This window comes from Passer domesticus, chromosome 1 (genome assembly GCF_036417665.1).
Source record: "Passer domesticus isolate bPasDom1 chromosome 1, bPasDom1.hap1, whole genome shotgun sequence".
Taxonomy (NCBI): domain Eukaryota; kingdom Metazoa; phylum Chordata; class Aves; order Passeriformes; family Passeridae; genus Passer; species Passer domesticus.
In genome coordinates this window covers 9,326,813-9,354,605 of record NC_087474.1, presented here as the reverse complement: position 1 = coordinate 9,354,605, position 27,793 = coordinate 9,326,813, and the positions used below count along the sequence as shown (strand labels likewise).

Here is a 27,793-nt window from a genome sequence, read left to right as displayed (position 1 = left end):
TGAGTCTCTTTACAGAACTGTAACAAACCAAGAAGTTTTCTATGAACTCTGGAAAAGGTGAACATTTAATTAACAGTTCTGGTTCCCTTAAAAAATCATTATCCAAATAGGGAGTTTCTTTGTTCTTTTTCTTTCATCCTTCTTAAAAGCTTAATAGAGAATTTGTCCCCCAACTTTGGTTCTTTCAAAGTGCAAAGGGCACTGGAGGCCCAAATTACCCACTGGGTAGTTGGGTCAGATAGACATGTAGGTATTTTCATGTTGCACATGGAGTTTGGCAGGTAGAAAAAAGGAGCTGCAAGATGTCTGACTTATTATTTCTTTATTCCTTTTGCGCACAATGATTCAAATAATAACACTTAGGTTTGATCTGTCCTTTGGGGCACTACTGTCTGCATAACCCAGCACAGAAATTCAGTGTTCCTGGCACAGAAAGTACAGTGGTGTAGAGACAGAATCCATGCTCATAATCAACCCAGAAAAGAAAAAAGGCCTTTTCTATAGAAAGTGAATGTAACATTCACAGTCAGTAAAAATTATAAATAATTTAAAAATATGTTTAGAGAGAGGAATTAAGATTTATGTTCATGAAAGTTGCATAAACCATGGGTATATTATTTCCCTGCCTTGGCATGTCATTGAGAAGTAGGCATCATTATCAAGATCAGACCTTGCAGTGTGTTAATTTATATTTAGTGACTGGTTCTACAGAACATGAAAGATGGTCTTTAGAGCTGGTTCTCATATTGTGGTAATGTAGATTTTAATTTGATGGTTTAAAGCTGTGCCTCATTTACCCAGTCCTGAGGAATTTGGAATTAGATTAGTGGGTCATGAATTAAGGGAGAAAACAACACTATTTGACATAGAGTTCCTCACACTTGCTGTTTCTAACCATTTTAGTGGAACTGAATGTCCCTATTACTTAGCAGTATCTGAAAGATCCCTGTAAATATCTGTGAGACCATAGAGCAGGAACCCACAGAGTCTGTGCAGGCCAGCCAATCCCCCAACAATATGAACATTTTACACTGTACACTTAATGTGAGAAAATGTTTTTCATCATTTGTATTTTAGAAGATATTTTTCAGGGTCTGACACAGACTGAACATATGTTTTTTTTCTTGGCATGATAGCACTCTCTAGCTGCTTCAAAAAACAGCTGTACTTCATCTCTTTGAGATTATTCAAATCCTGTTCACATCCATAAAAATTAATAATCAGTTTCAATACAACTGTTTCAAGCTCATCTGTTAATTACGTGCTTGTGCAGCTTATGAAAATGTCATTTTATTGTAGGTGTTTAGGTCAAAATACCTGTGCTAGGTACAATCTGTGTGGAGATCTAGGGGTGGTTGTTTGACCTAACTAGATGTTTCTTTCCTCCCAGCTCCCCCTGGATTTGGATGATTTGCTTCTTAGGTCAGGGTGGAAGTTTTCAAACACCTTTTTCTCTGTATCCCTGTGTGGTTTTGAGCCAACAGCTTTGGTTTAGCTGCTGGGACTGTGGCCATAGCACTGGGGGTTCAGGAAACTTGTGCCAAGGGGTGCAACCACTTGGTCAGTGACTGGCATCACTTCTGACAGTGGAAAAAGGTTTGACTGCCTGGCTGTGAGCTTTTAGTACAGTTCCAGGTGCTCCAGCTTCTCAAGTAGCATCTCACATGGGGTCACGTTGTGTTTGCTAGTCCTAAGGAGTGTCCCAGGCCTCCTGAGCTGTCTCAAATGGCATTCGACACCTGCTTTTGGAATCTGAATAGCACAAAAAGCAAGAATATACAGCTCTGGCTTGCTGTTGGCAGGATATCAGTATCATTGTATTCAAAATTTTACTGATTTTCTACAAATCAGGGTGTGCTCAGGATGGCCTGAGAAAAGAGTGAGCAGACAGGCAAGTCCCACAGAGGCTTTAATAAAGCACAGAAGGCTCCTGAGTTATCTGCCAGGTGAGTGATGTGCCCCAGCAGTGCAGAGCAGAGCAGTTGGCAGAGCCCACAGAGGTTAGCTCAGGTCCAAAGGACAGAGTAGGTGGATTAATGCTTCCAGCACAGCACAGAGGCTCCTGGCTGCTGCCTCTCTGTGCAGCTCAGGCCATGGCCCTGTGCCCAGGGCATGCCCAGGGAGGGACAGGCAGCAGAGCTCAGGGCAGGAGCACCTGCTCAGGTCATTGCTGCATTTCTCTGCCTCTGGGAAAGCCATTTTATTCCCCCTCCCCAACAAAAAGGAGAAATAAATTGAATAAATATATAGATATTTTTGTCCTGCTTCTAAAGGCCTGGTTGTCACACTGTTCCATCACACTCTAGACCAGTCATGCTCTCCTCAGAAAGCTTTTCAGGTGCTTAAGCACAAAGTGCCTAAATATGCTAAAAGCTGAGAAGTGCTTGGAAGATGAAAAAGGGAGAGAGTGAGATAGAGAGAGCCTTTTCTCATCATGCACTTGAAAGATGGTGGCTTTTGCAACATTTGCATCCTTTTGTACCAGTAAAGATGTAAACTTGGAGCCCAAGCATCCCTCCTATCTGGATTGTTCTAAAACAATATGTACACGTGTTTATAAAATGTCTAGCAAAAAAACCACATTTATGATACTAAAATAAAAATTTCACAGCTTGTTCATCCTTAACAGCAGCTTAGTTTTTTGCAGAAAAGCTATTTGTTGGCAAAACAAGCCAATTCATCAAACTGAGAATAAACCAAATTAAATCTTTCCCATCAACAGGGCAAAAATATTTCCAAGTGTTCTGCAGCAGGTCAGGCTGGATTCTCAAATGTTTCAGTATATTTGTCAACATCCTAAACCATACCTTTTTAGACTCATTCAAACTGTTTTCAAATGTTACTGTTTTAAGCTGATAATATATTTTTTGAAATTACCTTAAATTTGAAACTAGCAGGTGTGATTTAGAAATAAAATGACATAAAAATATTGAAATATTTTGACTGCTTTGAATTGTTTCTCAATTTTTTAACATAGGAATTTTTTTCCTGTTTATCTGTACCTTTCATATTCTAAATGTTTTATAGAGAATTTCCTCAGGAATTTTAAACAGTGAGCTGAAGGATCCATCTGGTGACAGCTGAGGGAGATCATTGATCTTCTCCTAAAGTTGAAACTTCATGCAAATCCTGTAAAGATAAACGCTCCCTTGCAAATCCTTAAAGATAAACATTCCCTAATATTCTTTTCTATATCAAAACCTTATCCATTTTAAAAAATATGAAAACCCCTGTTCTGCCCTAAGCAGAACAAGGAAAGATCTACTTTGATATTAAAGTTTATTTTTAAAAGGATAAGAAAAGTAAAAGGAAACATACTCATTGCAACCTGTCTACCCCCAAAAGCAGATAAAAATGCCACCAGTCTTCTTGTTCAGTAGCAGATAGTGACAATTTAGGAGCTTTGATGTAGTGGAGGCTTGGACTCTCAGGAGGAGAGAGCCACTAACCAAGTCACAAATGTATTGGTGAAGGTTTAAATACCATTTTGCATGCATTTGTCACAGACAGTTCCCCCTTATTTTGACTACAAATTGTATTTAGACTGTTTATTGAACTGCATTGACATTTTATATCAAACTGGGCAAGAATGAAGACTTTCAGCCAGTGCTGGTAAAAACTGTTTTCTGTTTTATTTGATGCCATCTCTAGTTTCATACATGCAGACATCCTTTCCTATCATACCCTGTCTTCAAACTTCAGTATTCCCTTTGGGGAAATAATAGGTGCACTAAATGATCTTTTAAATTATTCAGTTTCATCTAGTTAAGTCTCTAGGGTAATAAAGATGGAAAAATTAATTTATTAAACTCTTTTGTGGTTTACTAAAGCTCCTTTTGGCCTACATGTAATGGTGAGCTGCTGGAATAGACAGACATGGTGAGGCAGCTGGCACAAGAGGGACTCAAATCCAGATGTGAGATATTCCCAAACAGACCAAAAACACAAATATGCATTTGGGTTCAAATTATTAGGGTTTTTTTTCTGGCTATTGTTCAATTTGTGGCTTGTGATATCCACAGTATTTCACTGAAATGCTCTCACTCCGTCATTAGAATAATTATTCTAACCTGATTACCCTCTTTATTAAACTTGCAGTCTGTGGAGCTGTACAAAATAGGTGTCTTTTCCCATATCACCACTGACATCTTCTTGGACTGATGCAAGTTAATGTAACTCTTAAAAAAAATTACCTTGTATACACTTAGTCTGTCATTATGAGACTCGATTTCTTAGGAGGTCATTTGTGTGTTGTACTCACAATAATAAGCAAGTCTTACTTTTTGGTTTGGATTCCAAGAGCATTCAGAGCTCTCTGAACTTCCTTCAGACTTGCTCAGACATTGTCTCCCTGACAAAGGTGTTTTCAGAATTGAAATTCTGAATCTCATTCCTCAAGAAAAGAAGGGAACACTTGTGGCATTTCAAAGAAATGAGAAAACAATTACTAAGGATTTATATTTATAGATTGCTTATACACTGAGCCCAGTCTCAAATCCAGGCTCTGTCAAAAGGAATCAGTAAAGGCTTTGGCTTCATTTTAAAATGTTCCAGCATTTCAGACTTCATGCAGGAGCAGAAGAATAGCTTTTTATTATGGCTGTCAATTGTTTATCCTTCTCTGCATTTTACTGAAACTTTCTTGTTATATATACATTGTTTGGGGTAATACCAAACAGCAAAGCCAGAGGAGTTTTTTTCCCTTATTCTCAAACACTTCTCCATTTACCTTGAAAAAATACTTTTATTAAAGGGTTGCCACACGAAAGAACTCCTTAGCTGAGTTTTTAGCTGAGCTGTAGCCCCAGCAGTGCTCTGTAGCACAGCCAGGGTGTGGAGGGGAAGCATTTTATATTCACACAGGAGGGAGAACACACAGGGGGAGGTGTGTCAGAAGAAGATTTGCTAACAGCAAGTGACAGTGAAATAGTTACCTTTTGTGTAAATTTAATTGATTAATCCTATTTGAAAGCCACTGGCCAATGGTAGCAAAAGGGAAGCTTTTGAGGATTACTCCCTTGGTGCTGGGGCAGCAGGGCTTTTCCAGCTCCTGCAATGGGATACAGCCTACAGAGCCCAGTCACAGGCTAGAGAAAATCCAAGTCCTCAGCAGTTCACTGTGTGGGGTCCAAAGGGGAGTTAAAATCCACCACTGTGACACCCAGCCAGCATTTCCCTTGTAGTGAGGTTCTGTAGGCAGAGGGCATGGGATGTTTTGAGGTGTAAAGTTCCACATACCTGGTGGACTGTTCACAACAGACCTCCCATGTCATTGTCCTCACAGTGCTTTAGACACAATAAGCTCATTTTGCCAATGGAATTGCCAATGCTGCCTCCAGCCCTGCCATTCCTGTCATCCTGACCATCAGGGAAATTCTCATATGAGTGGCTCCAACTCCAAGTTCCACACATCACCCATAATTTTTTGAAATTGTCTGTTGCTTTAGCTCTTTGGATTTTTTTTCTATTATCAGAAAACAGAAACAGGGGGTTTTTTTTTATGAAAGTGAAAAGATGTACACCCCTATGGAGTCAGTAGAAGGGCCTGAGGTCTTTAAAATAAAACCTGAGTTCCTCAAAGATTTACATAAATAAATGATGCAGTTTGGTTTTGAGAAGTCTTTGTAGAACCGCCTGGCTTTTAAGCATTTTGCCTATTAGCTTTCAGAATCTTATTTGTGAGTGTAGGCTGTTTGTCATGGTACTGGCAAAACCCTCCTTCTTCATGTTTTTCCTCAGGAGAAGATACAGCCTTGGCCTTTTAGCAGTATTGTGCTTTCTTTCTGCCATGCAAACACTGCTGTCTCAAAAATCCCCTTGGTGTTGTTTCTGATCTATGGGAAACAAATCTCCCAGAAAGAAAAGTTAATTTGGGCTGATAAGCATCATGTGAACACTTTCAATTCTGGCTCAGAAAACTCCCAGTGTGTCTAGAGAGGAGGAAAGATTCTCTCTTGCTCCTCTGATTGCATCAGGAGAACATTTAATCTCTGTACACTGAACAGTCAGTGATTAGGAATAAAGCTGATGGCCTGGGAAACTGAAGAGGAGCAAATATTGTTGAAGAAATTGTACTGCTGACCCTTGAGGATCCAGAGTTATAACCAAATTTGTAAATGTACCTTTTAAAGAGCTTTGAAAGATGCCTCCTGTTTCAGGCATAGCACAACTTCTGTGCAGGGCAGAAGAAAGGGAGGAATGTCCAAGAACTAAGGGGGGTGGGAGCCCTAGAAATAAATTTTTGTGCTTTCTAAGGCATGATTACTTGTCACTTAGGTATTTCCTCCCTTGATGCAAGCCCTTTTCTTTCTTGATAAAATCATCTTCAAGAGAAAAGTTTATCATGATTTTAGTGGAACAGGACAATAAGAGTTGGCTCCAAATATGGTTTTTGAGAGAGGATGCGGTTTAGCATAGTTTAACTACAAATCAGGAAATTCCAGTTATATTTCCCTGGATAGTTTAGGGGAAAGAGAATACTGTCCTAAGTAAGACAAAGACAAAGGGAAAACAAAAAGCTGTAGCATTCTAGGAAGGTGGGTGTGCTGCAGTTGTACAGTTATTGTGTTTCTGTTTGCAAGTAGCATTTGCATGTCATTCTTCCAGTGTAAGTAGAAGAACTAGATGGAAAATGGTTCCATTTTTGTTTTTACAAAGCAGTTTTGAGTGTGACTACAATTTCACTGAAATTTTAAAATTTCAGTAAAATTATTGGGGATTTCAGTGCTTATTAGATTTCCAACTTATTAAAATATACCAACATATTTATTCCTGAAGAGTGTCTGACACTTTAAAGAAAAAAAAGATTTCCCATTTCCAAGTGTACTGAGTTTCTCTGGTGTTACAGGTCCTCTTTCAATTATGATTCTCATGGAAGCTGGAAATAGATAAAACAAGCTGGCTGCTCAGATTTCTGAGGAAGATTTATTAAAATGTCTTCCTTTTTTTGTCACCTAAAGGCCATACTTCTTTCTTTGTCTCTCCCGGACTCTGCCATGAGTCTAGCTGTACAGTTACAGGAATGTCTTAATAAAATGGAATTTTGATTCTTCCATTTTTTATGCAAGTAAGATGTATTATGTATTTGATTTTCACAGATAACATATTCTGAACCAATTTGCTTTCCTTCATTTTGGCATATACTCTTAATGGAATGCTAAACACTGATTCTTTAAAAGTGCCAAGTGATCAGCATAGGGTACATTTGCTGTTTCAGCAGTGGAGGAAAATGTGCTGCTTTCCCATACTGCTGCCTTAGAGGGCATTTCACAAGGCATCTGCTTTGGAAGGGGAAATAATGACTATATGTAAGATTTGGAACAAGGCTGTGTAGCTTCTGCAGCTCCAGCCACAGACTGTGCTGTGCTACAAGAGCTGGAGCTTCCTACGTGCTCTCCATCCCCCTTTCTGTTCCCCTCTTCTCCTGCCAGCCTTTGCAGGAGGACAGGACCTTTGCCATGCCACACACTCAGTTTTTTGGGACAAATAACTCAGCACAGGGTGCTTGCTGCCAGTTACCCCTGGGAAATGGGTTCTGTCACCCTTGGGACCCACTCCAGCCTGCCAGCCTCAGGCACTCTTGGCTCCTGTTGTCAGTGAAATCTCTGGCTGAAGGAAAACTGAAGGAATGGTTGGACTTGGGAAGGAGAGCTCTGAATAGTGAAAACATCCTTTATGCAACACTAATTTGGTTAGAGATGTAATACCCTCTTAAATGGCTCCTTTCAATGGATCTTCTTCAATGGATATGTTGCTTCAAGCATAACTTGTCCTTTTTAGTAAGTATAGCATATAATGGAAGTGTCTGTGGGCAGAAGATGAACTTGCAGAAGCAAAGAGTCTCAAGAAGCTCAGCCACAGTTCCCAGAGAGCCTCCTGTGACAGGACAGTCCCTTTTCAGTGGCTGCAGGTGTACAAGGTCCTGCTGCTGATGGCACTGCTGACCTTTCCTTCTGAGTGCTCATCTGCAGTTTTCATTGAACTGAGAAAATAGCTTCATGTGTTGGTGCTCCATGCATAGGAAATGTCCCTGGTTGTTGTTAAGGAGAACTTTGTGCAGGTTCTTTCCCAAAAATGCAGGTTGGGTCAGCTAATAGTGGGAAATTTGGAGGTTATAGCAAGAGAAGGAGACAGGTTAAAGAAAATTACTTGATTTCAGCAACTTCACCTTTGATTACATCGTGGGAATGTAGAATGTGAATATTTTATTAGCAATGTTAAAATAATTTCCATCATTTGTTAACAACAAATAAACTAATTCCATTAGCTCAGGATGTTTTTAGATCCCAAGTTCATTATAATTAAATTTTTCTGTATATGAAGTCTCTTTAGAGATTAGGACTAGGAAGACAAAGGGTTACAAAATAGAAAAAGCATATTGCATTAAACAGAATTGTCAGATCTTAACTGTGATTATGAAAAGTTCTGTAAAAACAATTAGTAATAAACACCATGTCCTGAGAGGTTTGTAGTCTGAGTAAAGAGATAACAGCTGTGAGCAGCTTTATGCCTGATTTTGCTGAGCTGAACCTGAAGCACAGAGGAAGGTGATGAGCACCTGATGGTGCTCAAGGTGCAAGGTGGGAGACCAAATTCTCCAGAGTCTTGATCCACTGCATTCCCTTGAAATAGTTGTATACTGTGCTTTAAACAATGTGCAAAGTTAATTTAAACAAATTTAATGTGTGATGGCAGCTGAACATTTTACAGTACATCAAAGCTGAAAGCAAACATAACCGTGACTTACCATTTTACATATCCCCATAATCTTTTATGACAAAATTGCTATTGATTTTTTAATCTGTGAAGCTTTGAGTGTTCCCTTCATGAACCAAAGTTCCTGCCCCATTTTGATTTGTTTGCGACTTTCTGAACTGTCTTAAATCATTGTGTAACTTTTACTTCTTCTTTGTCCAGCCATCTGAAGGATTGGAAGCTCTTAGCTTTTGACCTCAGGGAATTTGGCACATGAAGTGTAATTTGGGTTTATAGTGAAGGATTCCTTTACATGAAAGGAAATTATTTAGTGCTAATTCTTGTTGATTATCAAATTAACAGGATTAAAATATGTCCTAAGCATACAGAAAGTTTAATTGTCATTCATTCAGTTGGTTAAAGTTTGCCTAAATCCCAAAGCCCTTTTTCAGTCTCAGTTGTATTTATCCATTATTTGAATAGGAGAAAATGTGATAGGAGAAAATCTGCTCTGAGGAAACCAGGATGATGCAGGGAAACATCTTCATTATCTACAGTTTCCCTTCAGCCTGTGTTCAGCTGTGAAATTTTCCTACTTTTCTGATTTGCTATTTGAACCTGACTGTCATTTTGGAAGGCAGAGCTTATGTTCTTTGATCGGTATTTCCAATTTTTTTTGGTAGAATGAGCTCATTGACTTGTTAATTCTGGAATTGTTTATGTAGAAACATTTTATTATTTGAGCAAAGAGAAAAATGCACTGACAGTCTTGAGTGTCAAAGAGCCCTGACCCAGGCCAGGATCCCACTGTTACCTACAGTGCCATCCTTCTTCTAACTACAGAGAATGAGAAGAGGCTGCACCAGCCCTTTCCCACCAGAAACTTTACCCAAGCACCACCTGAGACTGGACATTGATGCATATCTGAAAGGTGGTGTTGATGGCAGTAGTTCTTTGAGTCAGAACTGGGAAGTCTCTGTGCTCTGGATGTAGCCACATAAAAGTTCTCTGACATTAAATGCCTTGCAATTTGGTTTTGATTACAGTTTCTAATGAATTAGGTGGTTGGACTTTTTTTTCACTGTAAAAGACCATTGTGTTGAATTCAGAAGAGTGAGTTTGGGCAGATCCTTTTCAGCTTAAGGAAAAAAAGTTTTCAAAGTGGTCGAAACACATCAAGTTTTAAATTTGTGCTCATGATGTGGGTGAAATAGTTTGGAGTTCAGTCTTCAGTTTGGAGAGTTAATTCATTTAATTTCAAAACAAAACAAAATTTCCTGAAAGATTAACCATAAATAACCTCTTTTTCTGACCTGCCACATGTTTCGTTGTCTTTTTCTTTAGATTTTTACATTCCATTTACAACTTCAGTACATATTTAACTTCTTTGTTCCAGTTTAATACAGAAAAATATTCAAAACATCAATATCTTGCAGGATAAGAAAATATCCAGTTTTCCCCCACGAGCTTAAATTTTAATGTAAGATGATGGTCAGTAGGTAAACTTAAGGAATACAGCTGGAATGAAACCAGAGACCACTGGCTGTTGCTTTCAGCCACAGAAAGGCTGTGGGCCAGGAGGAGACTTAAATACATTGGGTTACATGTTCATCACATCCTCTTTGGTTTCCTCTAGACCTTGTTGATGAAGGTTTTCAGGAGTGGCAGCATCCAAGAACAGATGCTGAAAGAAATCAGTGCAAAATAGCTGGTGTGAAAGAGACCAAAGAGTTGGGCTTCCAAGCTGGCATGCCTGTGAAGTGACATGGTGTGAGAGCTGCTCCAGACAGGAGGAGGGGTTGGTGGGAGAGGCAGGGAAATCAGAGCTGGAGGTGATGTGAGTGCCCAAGCCTGGCTGACAGAAGATGCTGGCACACAGGCAAGGAGGAAGAGGGCAATTACCATGGCTCAGCTTGAGGGAATGGCTGTAAAGGAGAGACAAAAGTTCAAGATGTGGGGTTTGGCCAAGTGGCAGGGTAAAAGGCAATCTCTTCAGCTGAGTTATACTGAAAGAGAATGGGGGCACTGGGGAAAAGCTCCTTTGAGTTGGATGTGGAGAGGTAGAAATAATAAGAGGAAGCTGAGACTAGTTCATGCCAAACATTGCAGAGTGAAAAAGGTTGCTGGATTTGAAATAAATGCAGCTGAGAAATGAGCCCTGAAAGGAAGTGGAAGAAGCCCCATCATTTGAAATACTCTAACAGAAGTAGGCAAAGCACTCAAAAGTGCACTGCAGGGAGCAGCCTTTTTTTGGCAGGCAGCAAGACTTGGATGACCTCATAGCTTCTTTCCATCTCTATTAGAATCACAGAGTCCAAACTCTTTCTCTGAGCAGCAGCACAGCCAGCTCTGAAGGATTGCCCAGTTTTGGCACTGTAGTCCTGCTTCGTACCACTCTGCATGTGCCAGCCCCTGCAGATTCCCAAGGCAAGAGTTGATAGCTCTGCTGACAAACTCTCTGATTAGTGTGGAGCACTAGCAAGCTGTGCTGTGTATTTTGGAGAGTTTTCATCACCAAATGAACCAGATCTGAAATGGAGCATAAACAAAATTTTCTGTTTCAGAAAGACATTGTTGCTGCATTTCGATACCCCTTTGCAGTGATTGCAGTGCCTGGTTAGTTGTAGCTGGCCAGTTCTGAAGTCAGATTTCAGTCCTACTTTTCTATAGTAAGTGTGTGATTTAAAGATGAAATATGTTCAATACATTAAATTGTAACAAAAAAAAGAGTTGGCACATACTGGGGGTGTAGCTGCATTCCCCATTAAATCCCAGGAACCAGACTTTGAAACAGTTTTCTCAACTCTACAGCTCCAGTGAGAGAATTTTTTAAGAAAATGTTCTTAGGAACCAGTGGAAAAAAAGTTGTGAAAAATATGCTCTTCTAAAAGACTCTTCTGTGTAAATATTGCAGTTTCATTGGTATCATTCCTGGTTATAGCTTTGCAACAGTGAAACAATTCTTAAACATCTTCTGTCACCCCCCCTCCAATCAGATATTTTAGTGGGGGAGAAACCCTGTGTCTGCCCTACATTGTGTGGCTCATTTATGTTTTCCCTCTCAGCTTGGCTGCAAACCACCAGAAGGTGCAAAAGTAGCTTTCACACCCAAGGGCAGCATGTTTTCTCCCATCCACTTGACTTTCAGGCTCTTTGCCCAGGCTGGCTCTGCTGCCCTGCTCTCCTCTGCCCTGCCCAGCAAGACTCGGCGGCAGAAGAAAGCAGCAGGAAGGCTCTGGGCTCACTTTGTGAGAGATTGTTTTCATTCCCAACAAAGAACTCTGGAGCACTGCTGAGAAACAGGACTTGCCCTTCCTGGACCTGCACTGCCTGGGAGTGGGTTGTGATTATTTGTGAATTTGGAGAGGGATTGCTGCCATTGTCCTAGGGAGGCTGCAGGGAGCCGTGTGCTTCCGTGCCAGCATCACCTGGGTAATTCAGAGGTGCTGCTTTTAAGGGTCTGATGGGCCCTGTGCCCTGCATTTTTCGTTTGCCTACCAGAGCAGCCTTGATAGTGTTGCTGTTGCTCAAGACGGAAGCAAAGTTTTCAATTGTGTCTGCATTTTTTCAGTGGAAAAAGGGAAATCTCTTGAGAAAGAGTGGGAACAATTGAATTATTTTATGCTGAGGCACAATAAAACTAATTTTAAAAATTATTGCCTAATGACCATAATTTATTCACAGTATCTAGTCACAGTAGAGTTAATGAGACTATTAAACACTTAAAAATTAGGAATGTGAATAAGTCATTAATATCAGAATCCCATACTTATATTTTTAAATATTTTTAAATATATTGAAAAATATTTTTTATTATTTTTGGATTTGTTAGAAGTTTAATAGTGTGTTCCCCAGTGAATTCTGAGCTTAGCAGAAACTTTTTATAAAGGGCCCCAAGGTTTTGGGTGCTAAGAGTGCCCTCACAGAAAACCTCCAGGGAATGCTGTTTCTGTGTTCAGTGCAGTGCCATGAAGACTCAGTAGGAATGTGAGGTGGGAAGCACAGAGTGGGAGAGGTTTAACAGAGCTGGAAAGTGAGAAATTGCACCTTTTGTGGATCACCATGTGCTAAAAATCAGGCAAGGTTAAACAAAACAGGTGGAGAAGAGAACTAGAAGAATACTCCAGTGATAATAAGAACAAGATGGGAAGCACAGGTGCTGAAAGCAAAGAGGGGATTGTCAGATTAATCACTGTTGATTCATTTCCAGTAGTCATGCCACTGACCATCGAATCTGTTACTTTACTATTTGTGATTTTTGCTAGGCCTGTAGTTCAGCAGCACTTCATGGAGGCATGTCGTAATGACAGGGAGGGAGCAAAGGCCACCAGTATCTCTGGGCAGCTGGACTGTTCTGACACACACTTTTCCTGCCCCGGAGGTTTTTTCTACTGTTATGCAAATAGAATTCTCCTTAAACCTATCTTAAATTTCATAAATTAAACCTCTTTAAACCTTACTTAAATTACATTCCTGACCTTTAGAGTGTTAAGTGACCTTTAGAGTGTTAAGAGTGACCGCCATCACTCCTAACAGTGCTTGTGGCTGAGGTTTTCTAAATTGTTTTTTTTTCAAGATTTTCTCAATTTCACAAATGCTTGTAAATAATAGGTAAAATAACTCTGTTAAAGGAGGTACTAAATGGGTGAGATGATGACTATTTCTTCCAGGAGTAGCTACCTGTCTGCAAATACCTATTGAAGGAGAAGTCAGTTGTTTGGAAGAACTCAGTTAAAGGCATTCTCTATTTCTAGACTGATACAGATTTTAGAGAACAAAGATGAAGGCAAAAATATATGGGCATTAGTAGCAACTGGTTTTTGCAATATTTGATTTCATTTCAACATATACAGAGTTATTTTTAAAACCCTTGCCAAATACTCCTCAATATTTATGATTTGGCTGCCATTTGTGTGGTTGTGTGCCATTTGGTTGCCATTTGCTGCCCCAAGGCTGATGTAGATGTCCCCTTTTTAGAGCAGCATTAATTTAGCCTTGCACACACAAATTCTAGAGAGGCTCTCATGGCCTGGCTTTCTGCTGCCCTGTGTCTGTGTCCCTGGATGGACAAACGGATGCTGTAGCTTCACTGCTTTTGCCATCAATCCAGTGGTGGCTCTGCTGCTTTTCAGCTCAGCAGGAAATGTCAAAAACACAGACATGTGTCACACATGTAACATAGCAGTGTGAACAAGGGCAGTATAACATCAATGTAACACACAGAGGAGGTAATTAGGGCTTTAGGCTTGGGCTGGGAGTTTAATGGCAGTTGAATGAGTGTTGAAAAGTGATTCCTGTTACACACCTTGTAGGTCAGGCTGCAGCTGCCCATCTGTGCCTGCTCCAGTGTCCTTGTAGGGCACTTCACATCCTTTTCCTCTCAACACAACTTGGAAAAAGGTCTGCAATTCCTGAGTGTTTGGGTTGTATCTTTCTGTTAGTGAGAGGAGCTGTTCACACTGATGTGCAATATCTCAGGGCTTAGCCCTGCCCCATTCATCAAGGTTGAGAGACTTCCCAGAACTGCAGATAAAACACTATTCACTATTCCTGCCTTGACCTCAACAATCTCACCTTTTATAGAAGACTCTTGGAGCAAAGAAACAGGGGAAAGAAGGAAAAAAAGAGAGAGAAAGATCTTTTTCCATCTCCTTTCTGCTTAGGGCCTGAACTTGCCAAAGCTTTGTTCTCCAAAGGGACCTCTAGCTGAGGTCTCTCTGTGTCTCAACCCTCCTTTCCCAAACTGAGCACTGCAATGCTCTGTCTATAAAAAGAACTCAAAACAGTCCGAAAAAGATCTATTGTGACTGCTCCTAACAGACTCAGTTTTATGCTCAGCTTAATGGGATCCAGGTTTCCACTCATCAGCTCCTGTCTTTTTTCTTGTTTTCTGATGTTTCGTCTTTACCTTTACATGGTTGGCTTTTAGGCATCTTGTATTGTGGGGTTTTATCTTTCTGATGCCCAGAACTGGGGAGAGGATTTAGCTTGGGTAAGTGGATTATGGATATTGCTCAAAAGTGGGAAGCTTAAATTTTCCATGGTTGTTAGAACTTTTAAGTTACTTAGGATACAGGAATAACTAGATGCTGCCAAATTTTCTTTGCCATGTACTGGCTGAGACCATCAGCTGTTTTAGAACTCGGGAGTATCTTTCATTCTAACCTGCTGAGTACTTTTCTAAGGTTAAATGAGAAATTTCCTTCCAGACCATGATACCACTGAAGGAGAGATGACATTCTAGTTCACTTAGTGTGGAAATAAATTATCTAAAAAAGGAAGAGAAGACCAGAAAGTCAGACTCTGAGAATGGATCTGATCTCAGCAGTAATAATATTTTTCATTAAATGATTTTTTTAAACATTAAAATGTTTATCGTCCGCTGTCCATTGAAAATAATTAAAAGATTGCAAATGCAGATTAGAAGCTGAGGCCAGGTTATGAGTTATTTTGATATGATTTTGATTTTAGCTGTCAGCTACTTGTGGAATGTGGTTGCTCACTCAGCTCACATGCTTTTGTGTCTGTGCCCTGGCTTTTATGATGTTCTTGTGGGAAATCAATATTTTAGATCCCTCTTGTCATGAATAAATCTGTGCGTGGAATTCTATTTACAAAAGTCTATCAGAAACAAATAGAAGGCACCAACTACATTTGAAGAATTTATTATTTAAGAAAAAGTTCACACACATCTTTTTTTCATTATTTTCCCTCCGTAAGTTTTGACTAATATTACATATTGGGTCTGATTTTGTTCCACATAGCAGGATATATGCTTCAACTCTTCCAAAAATAACATTAAACTCTTCAACCATTAACCATTCCTTTTGGAAATAAACATTAATGAAAAGCAAATAAATGCAACCATGTATTATACATATTATTTTACAGAGTTCGTTTAGTCGAAAGAGGATCTCCACATAGTTTGCCTCTCATGGAGTCTGGAAAAGTAAGTACTGAAAGAAGATTTAAGTGTAACTTTTAAGGTCAATATTTTCAGTAAATATCCATTTCTGTTCACTTCTACATGAATGTAGTACTGGGGCAGGCGTTATTAGCTGTGCAGATTGATGTCCTTCCTTTACTGTTGGGTTACAGCATGGTGGCAGTAACTGATGCATTACTGCTCTCTCAGAACCTGGGCCTTGCTCTTTTATGCAGAAATCAATTCCTTCTTTTATGCAAAAAGAAGGTTTTTCATCCCCCACATGTCATTCTTGAGGCAGCTGACAAACGTGGCACTGGTGCAGGCAGCGCCATCGATGTGGAACCCACCTGCAGTGAGAGCTGGTCTGAGATGATCACCTGCAGAGGGACTGTCCCTGCTGGGACATGGCTCTGGGGACAGGGTGAGCACAAAGGGGCAGGCTCTGGTGCTCTGGTGCTCATCTGAATCTTTCTGTCCAGAGTTTGCAGGCATTCATGCTCAGAGGATGCTCCCTTTTCTATCCTAGGGCTCAACATCCACCTCTGTAGCTGCTGAATGTCCATTACATGAGGGCTTTGGCAGGTCATTATTCTGGGAGGCTGCATGATGCCTCTGTCTTTCTCCTTGTTTTAGGCCAAAGGTTCATTGGGGTTTTCCAATCCTACTATGTATTCTCATAAAGACAGGGGCCATTTGGTCAGACTTTCATTCTGCAGGTGAACATTTGATTTCTGAAGACGTTTATTGATGGAACAGCATTCAAAAACAGAAGCAGTTTTGTCATATTTCCCAATTATCTCAGAATTTATCATATCTACACACTTTTTTTTTTGCACTATAAGTCTACTTTAACTTTTTAAGGATTTTTAAGGATTTCCTATGGTTTGTAATGAAGGTTCTTTGGGGACAAAGCATCAGCATACAATTGCCTAAGGTGGTACCTGCTTTCTTACTGCCTCATGTTTTCTTTCAATAGATCCTTCCAGGAGTACGTATCATTATTGCTAATCCAGAAACAAAGGGACCCTTAGGAGATTCCCATCTTGGTGAGGTGAGTCACGAGAACCTGAACTTTGTATGCTCTGGACTGAATTCCAGAGACAAAGCTATTGTTGTGCATGCTAATGATTTCCTATGATACATCTTAGCAAATGCCCAGTTAAGAAAATAGTGAATTCTACTGATCTTTATAAAGTGTGGATTGTGATATTTGTGTCATTATTAAAATTGTTAGTAAAATATTTTTCTAAATATGTTTCTAAATATTAATACCTCAAGTTTAAAAAAAGAAAAAAATCTGCTTTTCTTCACTGTATTTTATACTTGGTGCTTCGCTAATTCTGATGGAAGCTTACGTGAAAAGTAAGTTTATAGATTAGTCTAATTTCAGCTAGATGGTTTTCTTGTGCTGTTCTCCATAATCATTGTGCTTCACTGCACTGAAGTACTCTCAATTAGCTGAGTTGAGCAAGACTATGTGTTTTTCAAATTTATTTTTTGTTTACAGAGTAAGAAAAAAAATTATGTTATTTTCAAGCAGTTAAAAATCTAGTTAACAAAATGAAGAACATGTTTGATCATAATTAAAACTACAGTCTAATGTGTGTAAGAGTTCATTAATTTGAAATTGTAAAAATTTCCATGATGCTCCAAGTTTGATGGAATGAATCCTTCTCCATAGGTGAAGGTCCCTGGCCTCACCCTTTAAAAATAATCTGTGTCTCTGGTGTTCATGGAGGATACTCTGCTGGGGTAAATGCACTGAACCAGGAGTGAGGGACATGGCACGGCTCAGAGCTGCCCTGCAACTTCAACAAAACTAGATTGGGGTCTCTGTGCTAGGACTGGGTCAGTTTTGGGTTCAGAAACAGTGTTAAAAGACATTTTTAGTATTATCTAGCTGTGACTAAAAATATTTGCATCAAGAATTTTCAGTAATGCTTCATTCTCAAAAGCTACTTTAATTAATACCAGTATAATTGCTTTTAACTTAGATATGGGTTCACAGCACTCACAATGCCAGTGGGTATTTTACCATCTATGGAGATGAATCTTTGCAATCAGATCATTTTAACTCAAGACTCAGCTTTGGAGACACACAGACTATTTGGGCAAGAACTGGTTATCTGGGGTTCCTGAGAAGAACAGAACTCACAGATGCAAATGGAGGTAAGAGGTTTCTCATCATCTAGGTCTATGAAAATAATTTGAATCATTTGGAGGGTGACACTGCCCCTCTGGCCCTGTGGTACCTAACATGCTCCATCTGTGAAGCCTGTAAAACTGCAAAGAAACCCTGAATTAAAATAACCAGAAAATAAATCAGAGGGAAAGATTTCCTTACTGAAATAGTTGCTTTTCCTTTGTTGTACCTTAGGTACTACAAATCCCCTCCACCAGTGACCTTTTGGCACTGTTAATATACCCAGTACTTCAGCTGGAAAAATATGAAATACAGCTGAAACTGCCATCATTTGCTCTGGCAGTTGTGTCCCCAGGAATGCATTTGTGAAGGTGGAAAAATCGTGGTGGCAGTCTGAGCCCTGTCCCTCCTGTGACCACCAGCTCTGTTAAAAACCTAATCCCAGGATCTGTCCATTCCCCAGATTTTCCTGTTTTTACCCCAGAGGGCTGGGTACTGAAATGTAACACAAGCAGTAGCCTGCAGGAGAAGCTATATGGTGTTTGGGTTTCTGTCAGGAAGGTACAGGAGTCCCTTACTTGTTTTAATGATGTTCCTTGTCTTTTGTACACATGTAAGTGAACCAGTGCTGCCAGGCACACATCGTCTGTGCTTGGGAAAATGCTATTTTTCTGTGATTTTTGAGGAGCACAGTGCCACGAGTGGCTGTGGCTGAGCTGGCCAGGGGAGGCTTTGGCCAGGTGGGGTTTCCAGCAATGCTGTGAACACATCCAGGAGTGATCCCAGGGCCAGTAGAACAGCTGCTATTCAGCCAAGAAAGAATTCATCAAATCTGAAAACATTTTAGTAATCCCTGTGGATTAGGCCTGGTGCCATGTCCTCATAATGGCACCTTCTGAAGAGATTTACTTTGGGTTGCACAGGCTTTTTTCATTTCATAATGATAGCCTAACCCTGAGAAAATTCAGGATTCTCTGAGGATATTGCAACTTAATCAGTCAAATAGCTTAGGTATTCTCCTAGCAAAGAGTTACTCCATTCTCCTACCTTTAGCTCCTAGTGTAGAGAGTTCTCAGCCCTTTATTAGGTAGACCTCATATTGTCATTACAATACCACCACACAGCTATCCAAATTTATGAAAAAAGGGTCAGTTATCTGCTTTTAAGTCTGTTAGCAAATATTTTTTTATGACTAGCATGTAATTGTTTATTTTCAGCCTAATATCTTTTAAAAAGTGTAATTTCAGCCTCATTTATTTCTTCAGTAGGTAAAAAACATGGGCTATAAAAGTGTTATGCTTAAGTTACCTGAATAAGCAATTTACAACCTATAGCATGTTTTTAATTTATTGATAAACACCTTTGTAATAGATCTGTAGCGACCATCTCAAATCAATTGGAAGAACATCAGCCACACTGTCAGGATTGAATCTATTCTTTCTTTTTGAAAAGACAAGAGAGAAACAAGGAACCTATTGTCTATTCAGAGCGCCTTAAACAAAAAGAATGTGTTCTGCATCCACCTGGGAGAAAATCAGGAATTCTGCCACTGTCTTTGGATAAAGATTTCTGCCTTATTTTTCAAATGGAAATAGTGTTTCTGCCTTCCTTTCTTCTGTTTTTTGCTCTGCATTGCATTTCAGTAATGGAAAATGCTCATTAGTTCGGAAATCACTTTGGGGTTTCAGAAATTCGAGGATAACTTATGTTGTACTTATTTTACTTGATTCTTAATGGGAATATTTCTATAATTTAATGTACTGGAGAATAGAATAATTCTCTTTTTTTTTTAATCCCTTTCCTCCAGAACGCCATGATGCACTTTATGTGGTGGGTGCATTAGATGAAGCCATGGAGCTGCGAGGGATGAGGTACCACCCGATCGATATTGAAACCTCTGTCATTAGAGCACACAAGAGCATCACAGAATGGTAAGGGTTATATAACAACAGGGCCCTCATAAAAAGCTGAAATATCTATAATGTCTGGGGTTTTTCCTTGGATATTGCAATTGATCCAGGAAATGGCCTGTTGGGATGGTCACAGGATTTATAACCCAGCTGCAAATGTGTCCTTAGGATGAAACTCTTCACAAACAGATTTTATCAGAAAGGACTGATTTTGGACAAGTTTGTTCAGTTTATTTATTTTTTCTTTATTTTTTTTTCTAAGAGTAACCAAGCAAACATTTCAAATAAATGCACACACTACTAAATTTTATTAGTGAACACACTGTTATTTTTGAATTGGTTATTAATAAATGAAGCAGTGATCAAATCAAGGTCACAATGGAAATTGAAGCAGTAAATCAATGAGTTAATAATAATGTTGTCTTAATCAATGTATCATCCTCAGATGTACACAGCAGGAAATCATTTATTGAGGCTGACATGAGCACAAATTGCTTTTCATTATTCTTGCATCAGAAGACTCAGTCAGGTAGTTGTTTTGTTTTGCTACAACCAAAGCTCAGCTATTCACCTTTCAACCAAAATGAATCTTCTGCAATAGCCAGAACAATTTAGTGCATTTTTCTTTTCAATCCTGGTTGCAGAGGTGTGGCCTGGAGCAGGAAGCTTAATAATGAATGAAGCACAGCAGCTGAACTGGTCTTTAGCAAAAGACTTTGCTTTTTTCTTAAATATCAGTTAAAATGAATACAATTAGTTGCTTGGCTGACTGTAACTGAGGTTTTGCCTTATTGCCTCCTCCCTTGAGCACCATCACTGCTGGAATGGCCTTGTGCCAGACAGGCATTACACAGGAAACTGGGTTCTGTGCCTTCATATAGAACAGTATGAACCCTTTATGAATGTCATGAAATTCCTCTTGAAAATGTGTCAGATCAGTACCAGCAGTGGATGGAAAGTTTTCAGAGCAAGCTGTTTAAGGACTGCTCTATTATAAGATGGCCATGGATTGATAAATTGCTGTGTTCAGCAGTATCTGTTTGTCAGAGGTTTGTGTCCCCTCAAATTATGAGCTCACAGGCAGTGAATAAAGTAGCCATATCACACTGCAGAAATTGCAGGGTTTCGGTCCAAAAAATGCTTAAATTATGTTCCTGCTTTCAAGACTGCTGAGAGCACTTCCAGGATCTTTTTTGTTGCACAAACATGGAAATCCTGAGTGAAAAAGTGGCAACTGGAAAAGGGTTGTGGGTAAGCTGGAATGATCAGAGGAAAACACCACTGAATTTCTGCAAGAAATACATGCAGATAATTCTCAGTACCTTAACTCTTTCCAGTAGCTGGGTGATAGTGTACAGGCACAGGAGTGAGAATTCAGAAAACACTCTGTAATGTTGCTACCCTTTGGCCCAAGGCCAATATTTAAGGCCAGTATTTCAGGGATGTTTTTCCCTCAAAAAGAGAGATTGTTGATGAATTAGATGTGTCTCAGATGTGGTCCCTGCAGAAAAGGGACACACAGTTATTCAGAGTGACAATGTCTGGTTTGATCACAGTTCCCAGCCTTTTCCTAACCAATGCTCTGCCAAATAACCATCATGGAATTTTCATTCACAGTCCTCATCCTGACTGTCCTTGACTTCTGTCATGTAACCTTTTCAGCTTCTCTTAGAGACCATTCTTTTGTCTTTGTGAAACACCTCTTGACAAAATAATGGCCAGCTAACTCTTTTTTTAAAATTTATTTATCATTTATATATCACTTTCTGTGGACAGGGGCATGAGCCTCTTTTCTTGTTTCAGTTACAATGGCCCAGTAGGGATTTAACTGCATCAATTGCTGTTGCACACAGAAGGTGCTGGGTTTGTCCAGTTGATAGACTGTAAAAACACCCCCAGAGAAACACAGCTCATTCTGTAACACTGGACACCACAGAGGGACTCAGGGATTTGTTGACTGACATGTGATCCTGCTGGGCAGCTTCTGTCATTGAGGATCAGATCTGAAAGGTCATTTAAAATTATTCTTGTCTTTTAAGAAATTTTAGCGCAAAATCAACAACTTCTGACTCTGGACCTCCTGTGTCTTAGGACATAACCAGTGAAAGAGTGGCACAGTCTGGTTTTGTGATGTAAACACACACTTTGCATTTTGAAAGTGTTTCTAATATCACAAAATGTGGTATGTGCTTTAATGTACGTGTTTTAATTAAAGCACATGGTTGACACATTTAAATGTCAAAGTCTCAAAAGAGGAACAGAACAGAGCTTCCTGGAATTTGCTTAGAAGTGGTTTATGTACACAAAGCTACACAAGGTATTTGGAGAAGAAAACAATTAGGAGCTTCTTTCCCTGGAGGTGTTTTGACAACTTCCTTGTTTTTCCTGTAGCATTTGGTGATGTGGAAGCAGCAGGAGGGGCCATTCCCAGCTCAGTGCATTGACTGTTCTGCATCTGTTGGGTGTGACTTGATTATTGTGACTCAATTATTTCCTAAGGAAAGGTCAGCCTTCCTGGTCCCTAGCTTTTTGGTTTGAGTATTTTTATTCATCAGGGCCAGAAAGCTTATGACATATGCATAAGAGTGACACACTGGCTAATGTATCTTCATCTCAACCAGTAAGAACATAAAGAGCACTATTTCCTTTTACTTCCAGTGATCACCAGTGAGTTAGAACCATGACAATATGAAATGAATTTTAAATTAAATTGAAGCTTCTTGGGAGTATCACTTATTTTAGGACTTAATAGAAGCTTCATGAAAGTTTTGGGAATCAGTTTTCTGAATTCAGATGAAATAATTTATTCAACACCATGTTTTAGGGACCTGCTCCTGAATCTTGCTATTAATTGCTTTCCCAAGCAACAGGCTAGCAGTATTCCAGGCATGGTTTGAAATTCTAACTTACATTTCAATGAAACCTCCCCAAGTTTTTTTGTTAAAATATATATAATACTAATTTATATGTTTTTGCAGCAATCAATAAAAATTCCAGGACCTCTCTGGAGATGGTCACCTGTGCAGATTGACACTTCATTTTGTTAATATTCAGCATCAATCAAAACTTACTAGAATGTCTGTGAAAACATAATTACAAATGAAAATTCATTTCACAGCAGTACTAAGTTAAAAGGGGCCTTCTCATCCTTGCTTTGGTTGCTCATTAGTTTTCCAGATCAATAAGCACATAAGAATTCAATCAAATAGTATTTTGGCAGGATCTGAATTTTTTTTTTTAAGAGTTAAGTACTTTTCTCCTAAAATCCATTCTGTCAAGCATCAACATAGAGCACATTTTCATAGCTAATTTTTGGGCAAAATAAGATATGTTTCCATGGTACATGGATTTTCAGAGCTGTCTTAGGAGGCTAAAACAGTGCACTTCTGTCTCAATCAAGCATTGACCTTAGGGTAAGAAGCTCTTTTTGTGGCTTATGTACATAATATATTCAGACTTTCGGATGCTTATGCTCAAGACAGTTGTGGGAAGTTATCCCCTGATTTTATGAGGTAAAGTCAAGTGAAGTACAGGGCTTGATGTATGGTGTACATGTGTAGAATATTATTATTTATTCTGTGGAATAAGCTAGAAGAAATGTCTTAAACACCTGCAAGGAAGAATGAGCTTGCTCTTTGTGGCTCAGCTGTGCTGACCTCCCATGAGATACAAGAGTTTTTGGGGACTCTGGAGACGTGAGGAGGAGGATGGAGGGAAGCTGTAAAACTACTCTAGGTGGAAGCATACACCAGACTTAGATACCCTCCCAGCCTCCATATTTGGAAGAAAAAATGCATTATCCTTAGCCAGAAATGGTTCCAGGTAACAGAATCCAAAATTTCCCTGCTTTGGCTCAAGGGCTTAACCAAAACTTTGGGGTCTTACAAAGTTCTTTTAGCAAAGAGGAGATACTGGAGAAAATGGTGTTCCCTTGACAGCCTCAACTGTTAATCAGGAATGTTAAAACTCCTGTCCCCTTAAACCCAACAGAAATAAAACAGCCAAAATAAAACAGATGGAGACACAGCCTTCTTTCTGTGGAAACCAACTGGTCCAGAAGAATTGCAGTTTTTTGTGCTGAGCTCTGACCTGCCTGGACAGCAGCCAGCCCAGCCCCGGAGGCACGCAGCCGTGTTTGCCGAGCAGGCGTGGGGAGGATGCCCCCTCCCTGGGCACCCTGTCAGCCTGCACTGTGCCATGTGCCTTCCCAGGGCTCCACACCCTTCACTGGCAGGAGCTATCCCACTGGCCTTTCAGCTCAGACTTTGCTCCTGCTGTTCTTCTTGGTGCCTGCTCTTTTAACCTCCTTGGTTTTCTGGGCTGCTCTTCAAAAAACCCCCGAGGAGGCACCTCCACACACACATCACTCCATGAACACAGCAGAGCTGTGGCACTTCCCTGGCTTCAGAGGGAACCATGTGCTGTCTTACTACCTCCTTCCATGACAGGCAAGTTTCTCTAAAGTTCAGCCCAATGCTTAAAATTGCAACAGTATTGAAGAGAAAGCTCATGGGGCTGTTCTGCCCCTGCCTGCAGCGTGTTCTCTCTTGCTGTGTACTCTTTGTCCTGAGCACACTGAAAGAGCCCCAAGAGCTCCAACAAAAGGTAACCAAGGTGCAAGAAAAGGGATAAAAAATGAAAAATGAAAAAATTACTAATATTATTTTTTCTTTTGTTCCAGTGCGGTGTTTACCTGGACAAATTTATTGGTCGTTGTAGTTGAGCTGGATGGATCTGAGCAAGAAGCTTTGGACCTTGTTCCTTTGGTCACCAACGTGGTCCTGGAGGAACACTATCTGATTGTAGGGGTGGTGGTGGTTGTGGACATTGGTGTAATTCCTATCAACTCCCGTGGAGAGAAACAACGTATGCACCTACGAGATGGATTTTTGGCAGACCAGCTAGATCCCATCTATGTGGCCTACAACATGTAGTCTTGTACCTTAAAGCTTCCATAGACTTTACTATAGATGTATAAAATTTTTTTGTGTCCACTAAAAAAAGTGTGCAGATAAGATACTGACACTCATCAGAATGGAACTGTTTCTATTACGACTTTTCAAAGCAGTCACGATTGGCAGGAAATATAATGTGAAATGTTTTCTTTTACCACTAAATTTTAGAAAAGAAGGACTATGGGGTAAGGCCCTTCAGTGTGTTGGAAAAGCCCATTTTAAACTTTTTTTTTTTTTTGCTTATTGGACAATACTGCTTTTTGAGTAAATGTGGCTTTGTATTTTACATTAAGTAAGCTGAAGTAGATTTTTTTTTTTATTCTGCCCTCCAAATGGATTCTTTTAAAACAATTTGCATACTAATACAAATAGTTGTTTTCTTCATTTGTTTTAATATGTCATAAAAGGCTGATGAATACAGATCCATTACTAACTTAAGCCATTTTAGATCCCACATCTTAGGAAAAATACGTAGTGGTACGAGGAGAAAACCCAAAGTAGCACCTTTCAATTAGAAATCTTGCAGCTTTCTGTCAGAGATGCTGAAAGCCCAAAGGCCAAAGAGCCTTTGCTGTTAGCGTTAGAATGGAAGAAATTTATAAATAAGGTGTATTTCGGCAATGAGCTTGCAAATATCTTTGTACTAAACTAAAAAGATAAAATAAGTTAACTACTTCTTCTGTAATTATGTACAAAACGTTTAATTTATTTTGATCTCTTTAGAAGTATAAAAGAGAAGAAACATTCAAGAATATTAAACTCTTGAAATGTTTGCTAATATAAAAAACAAAGTGTTGTATTATCTTGAGTGGATAGTATCACATCAAATATATATATATGAAATATAAATTCACTAATGACAAAAGATTTTAAAGTTTAAAATGCAGTACTTGTCACTTGCATGGTGTCTCCCACTGTAGATAATCAAATGTTACTCACAAATTTTTTGGAAAAAGAAAAAAAGCAATCCTGGATTGCTAAGTATCCCTGTCAAAAAGAATCCTCTAGATACCAGCAAGTGGAATTATTGCTGCCTTTAAGGCAGTGAATGAATTTAAGACTAAAAATGCACTACAATAATTTTCTTTTCTTTGCCATGGAGGCAACAATAAATATTCGTGCTGGCATGTGCATACACTTGTTAGACTTAGAAAAGGCAGGTTGAGGAATAGCACTGTTGTCTAGCTGCAGAACTTTGTTGCACAATTTTTTTTCATTGTTTTAGTTGGTGTTTTTACTGCTATAAGGAAAAGTTTTGGGGTTTTTTGCACAGAGTTATCAATTTGCCTCTCAGCTAGGACACGTAGCTCGGTGGCCAACGCTTCCAGTTTACATTTACAGGAAACGATTGTTCCGATGGTCTTTGATTTATTCCTTAAGGGAGAGGAGCGAACAGTCACTACCACCCTTTGGCACGGATCGTGCATCTGCTAACTAGTCCCTGAACGCATTCAAACATCAGAGGAACCCATCTGCCTGGCTAAGGAGCCGAGGAGTCCCGTGGTCTCCAGCCCGAGGCCATCACGGGAGAAGAGTAGGAAAACATGCATCACAGCTGCCTTCATTTTACTACCTTTGGAGAAAAGAGGGGTTTGATTCCCCAGTTCTGTTGTCTTCCCTGCCCCCCATGCCCCCTTTTTTAAACCCTTCCCGTTCCTTCATGTGGTTGTAACTGAATTGACCTGTTTGTGATCAAGAGTGGGATTTACCAGCTGCAGTCCAAGAATGCTTTTCTTATTTGTCCCAAATGACGTTCATGTGCTGGCTCTCATTACCGGATATGCATGACTAAGATTGTTGCAGGGCAAATGTTATCATGTTTATATCACGTATAAGGGAGTCTCAATGCTGGGTGTTAAAAATCTTTTTAAAAGGTAGGGACGTTTTAGTCTGCATGTACAGTACAGAGCATCTCGCCACGTCAGACGCGTTTTCTTTCAGGCCATCTTTTCCGCCCTCACTGTCCTGTGAATAGCCCTATTCCTGCTCTGCAGACCAATCCCATACTTTGTCAAATTCATTTTCTGCTCCCTAAAAAGAATAAAATCTGTTCTTAATGGCAAGTTGTTGTAAGGTTTCAGACAAGATGTTGATTGATTACAAACATAATTGCAGTGTGTGAACTAACTTGTGAAGTCCTGCTATCGCTGATCTCAGTACTGCAAAACAAATCTCGCTGTCGTTCAAAGCATCACTTTAACCTTCACGAAGTCAACTTTGCATTTGTAGAGAATAAAAGAACTGCAATGCAGTTGTGAAACGCAGTTAATAACAGCTCTCTTCTGCAACCTGTCATCTGTGGTTGTTAAATCCTGAGTTAAGAGAAATGATAAACTGAGTTTCTGGTTTTGTTGTGCAAGCAAAAGGAAGGAAACATTTAAGCACCATCAGACTGAGCAATAAAGAAGGATTGTTCTGTATTAGAAACTGTACTGTAGATAAACCATTCATGAGAATGTATAAAATGTTTGTCTTGTGACCTTGTGCTTTTGGAGTCAGACAAAACCATGTAATCAACTCGATGCACATGCACAAAAAGAGAGGGTACACAATGAACATTTAAACACAAAACTAATCAAACAGGAGCAGATTCCTCATGGTGCTTGTTTATTATATATATTTAATCCTGCTTGACACTTTACCCAAGGGAAGACTGTCCCTTTTATCAGTTGAATGTTAGCAGCGTTATTTCATAGAGTGTGGTGACTGGTTAGAGAAATTCATGTAACTCAGCCAATCACAGATTCAAACAAAAATTTTTATGTGCAAAGGACAGCAACCTTCTTGTATGTTAAACCACCAGTACGCTTTGTACATCTGTGATAACGCCTGTTTTATATTCAAATGAACAAATAAAAGCTTTTATTTTTGTTGCTCTGAAAATATCAGTTTCTTAATTAGTCATCTAAAATGGAGCTTCCGAGAGCTGTGGATGCTCGGTGGAGGAACATGGAGAGCTATACTGTAATTTTATTTTGTTTACCTCTCTTGTTGCATAATTTATTAGTACAAATCATTATACTTTTAACAATGTTTAAATACCGGTGTGGGCATTTATTGCTGAAAGACTTTCATATGGCAACAAATGTTTTTTGTGAAATGTTTTTTTAATTCTTTTTAATATATTCAAATATACTGTTCACATTTTTGCTGAAAGTGTAAA

At 39.4% G+C, this 27,793-nt stretch overlaps 1 protein-coding gene across 7 annotated transcripts in view; it reads left to right on the top strand.

Moving 5' to 3' along the window:
* DIP2C (disco interacting protein 2 homolog C) overlaps positions 1-27,793 on the top strand; it is a 307,254-nt gene extending 279,461 nt beyond the window's left edge. For all 7 annotated transcript variants that reach the window (XM_064388801.1, XM_064388720.1, XM_064388405.1 and 4 more), the window contains 5 exons: positions 15,586-15,643; positions 16,599-16,673; positions 17,617-17,791; positions 19,573-19,696; positions 24,357-27,793. In XM_064388801.1, coding sequence (XP_064244871.1) covers positions 15,586-15,643; positions 16,599-16,673; positions 17,617-17,791; positions 19,573-19,696; positions 24,357-24,609 — 685 coding nt within the window. In that variant the 3' untranslated portion in view covers positions 24,610-27,793. The remainder of the gene's footprint in view (positions 1-15,585; positions 15,644-16,598; positions 16,674-17,616; positions 17,792-19,572; positions 19,697-24,356) is intronic.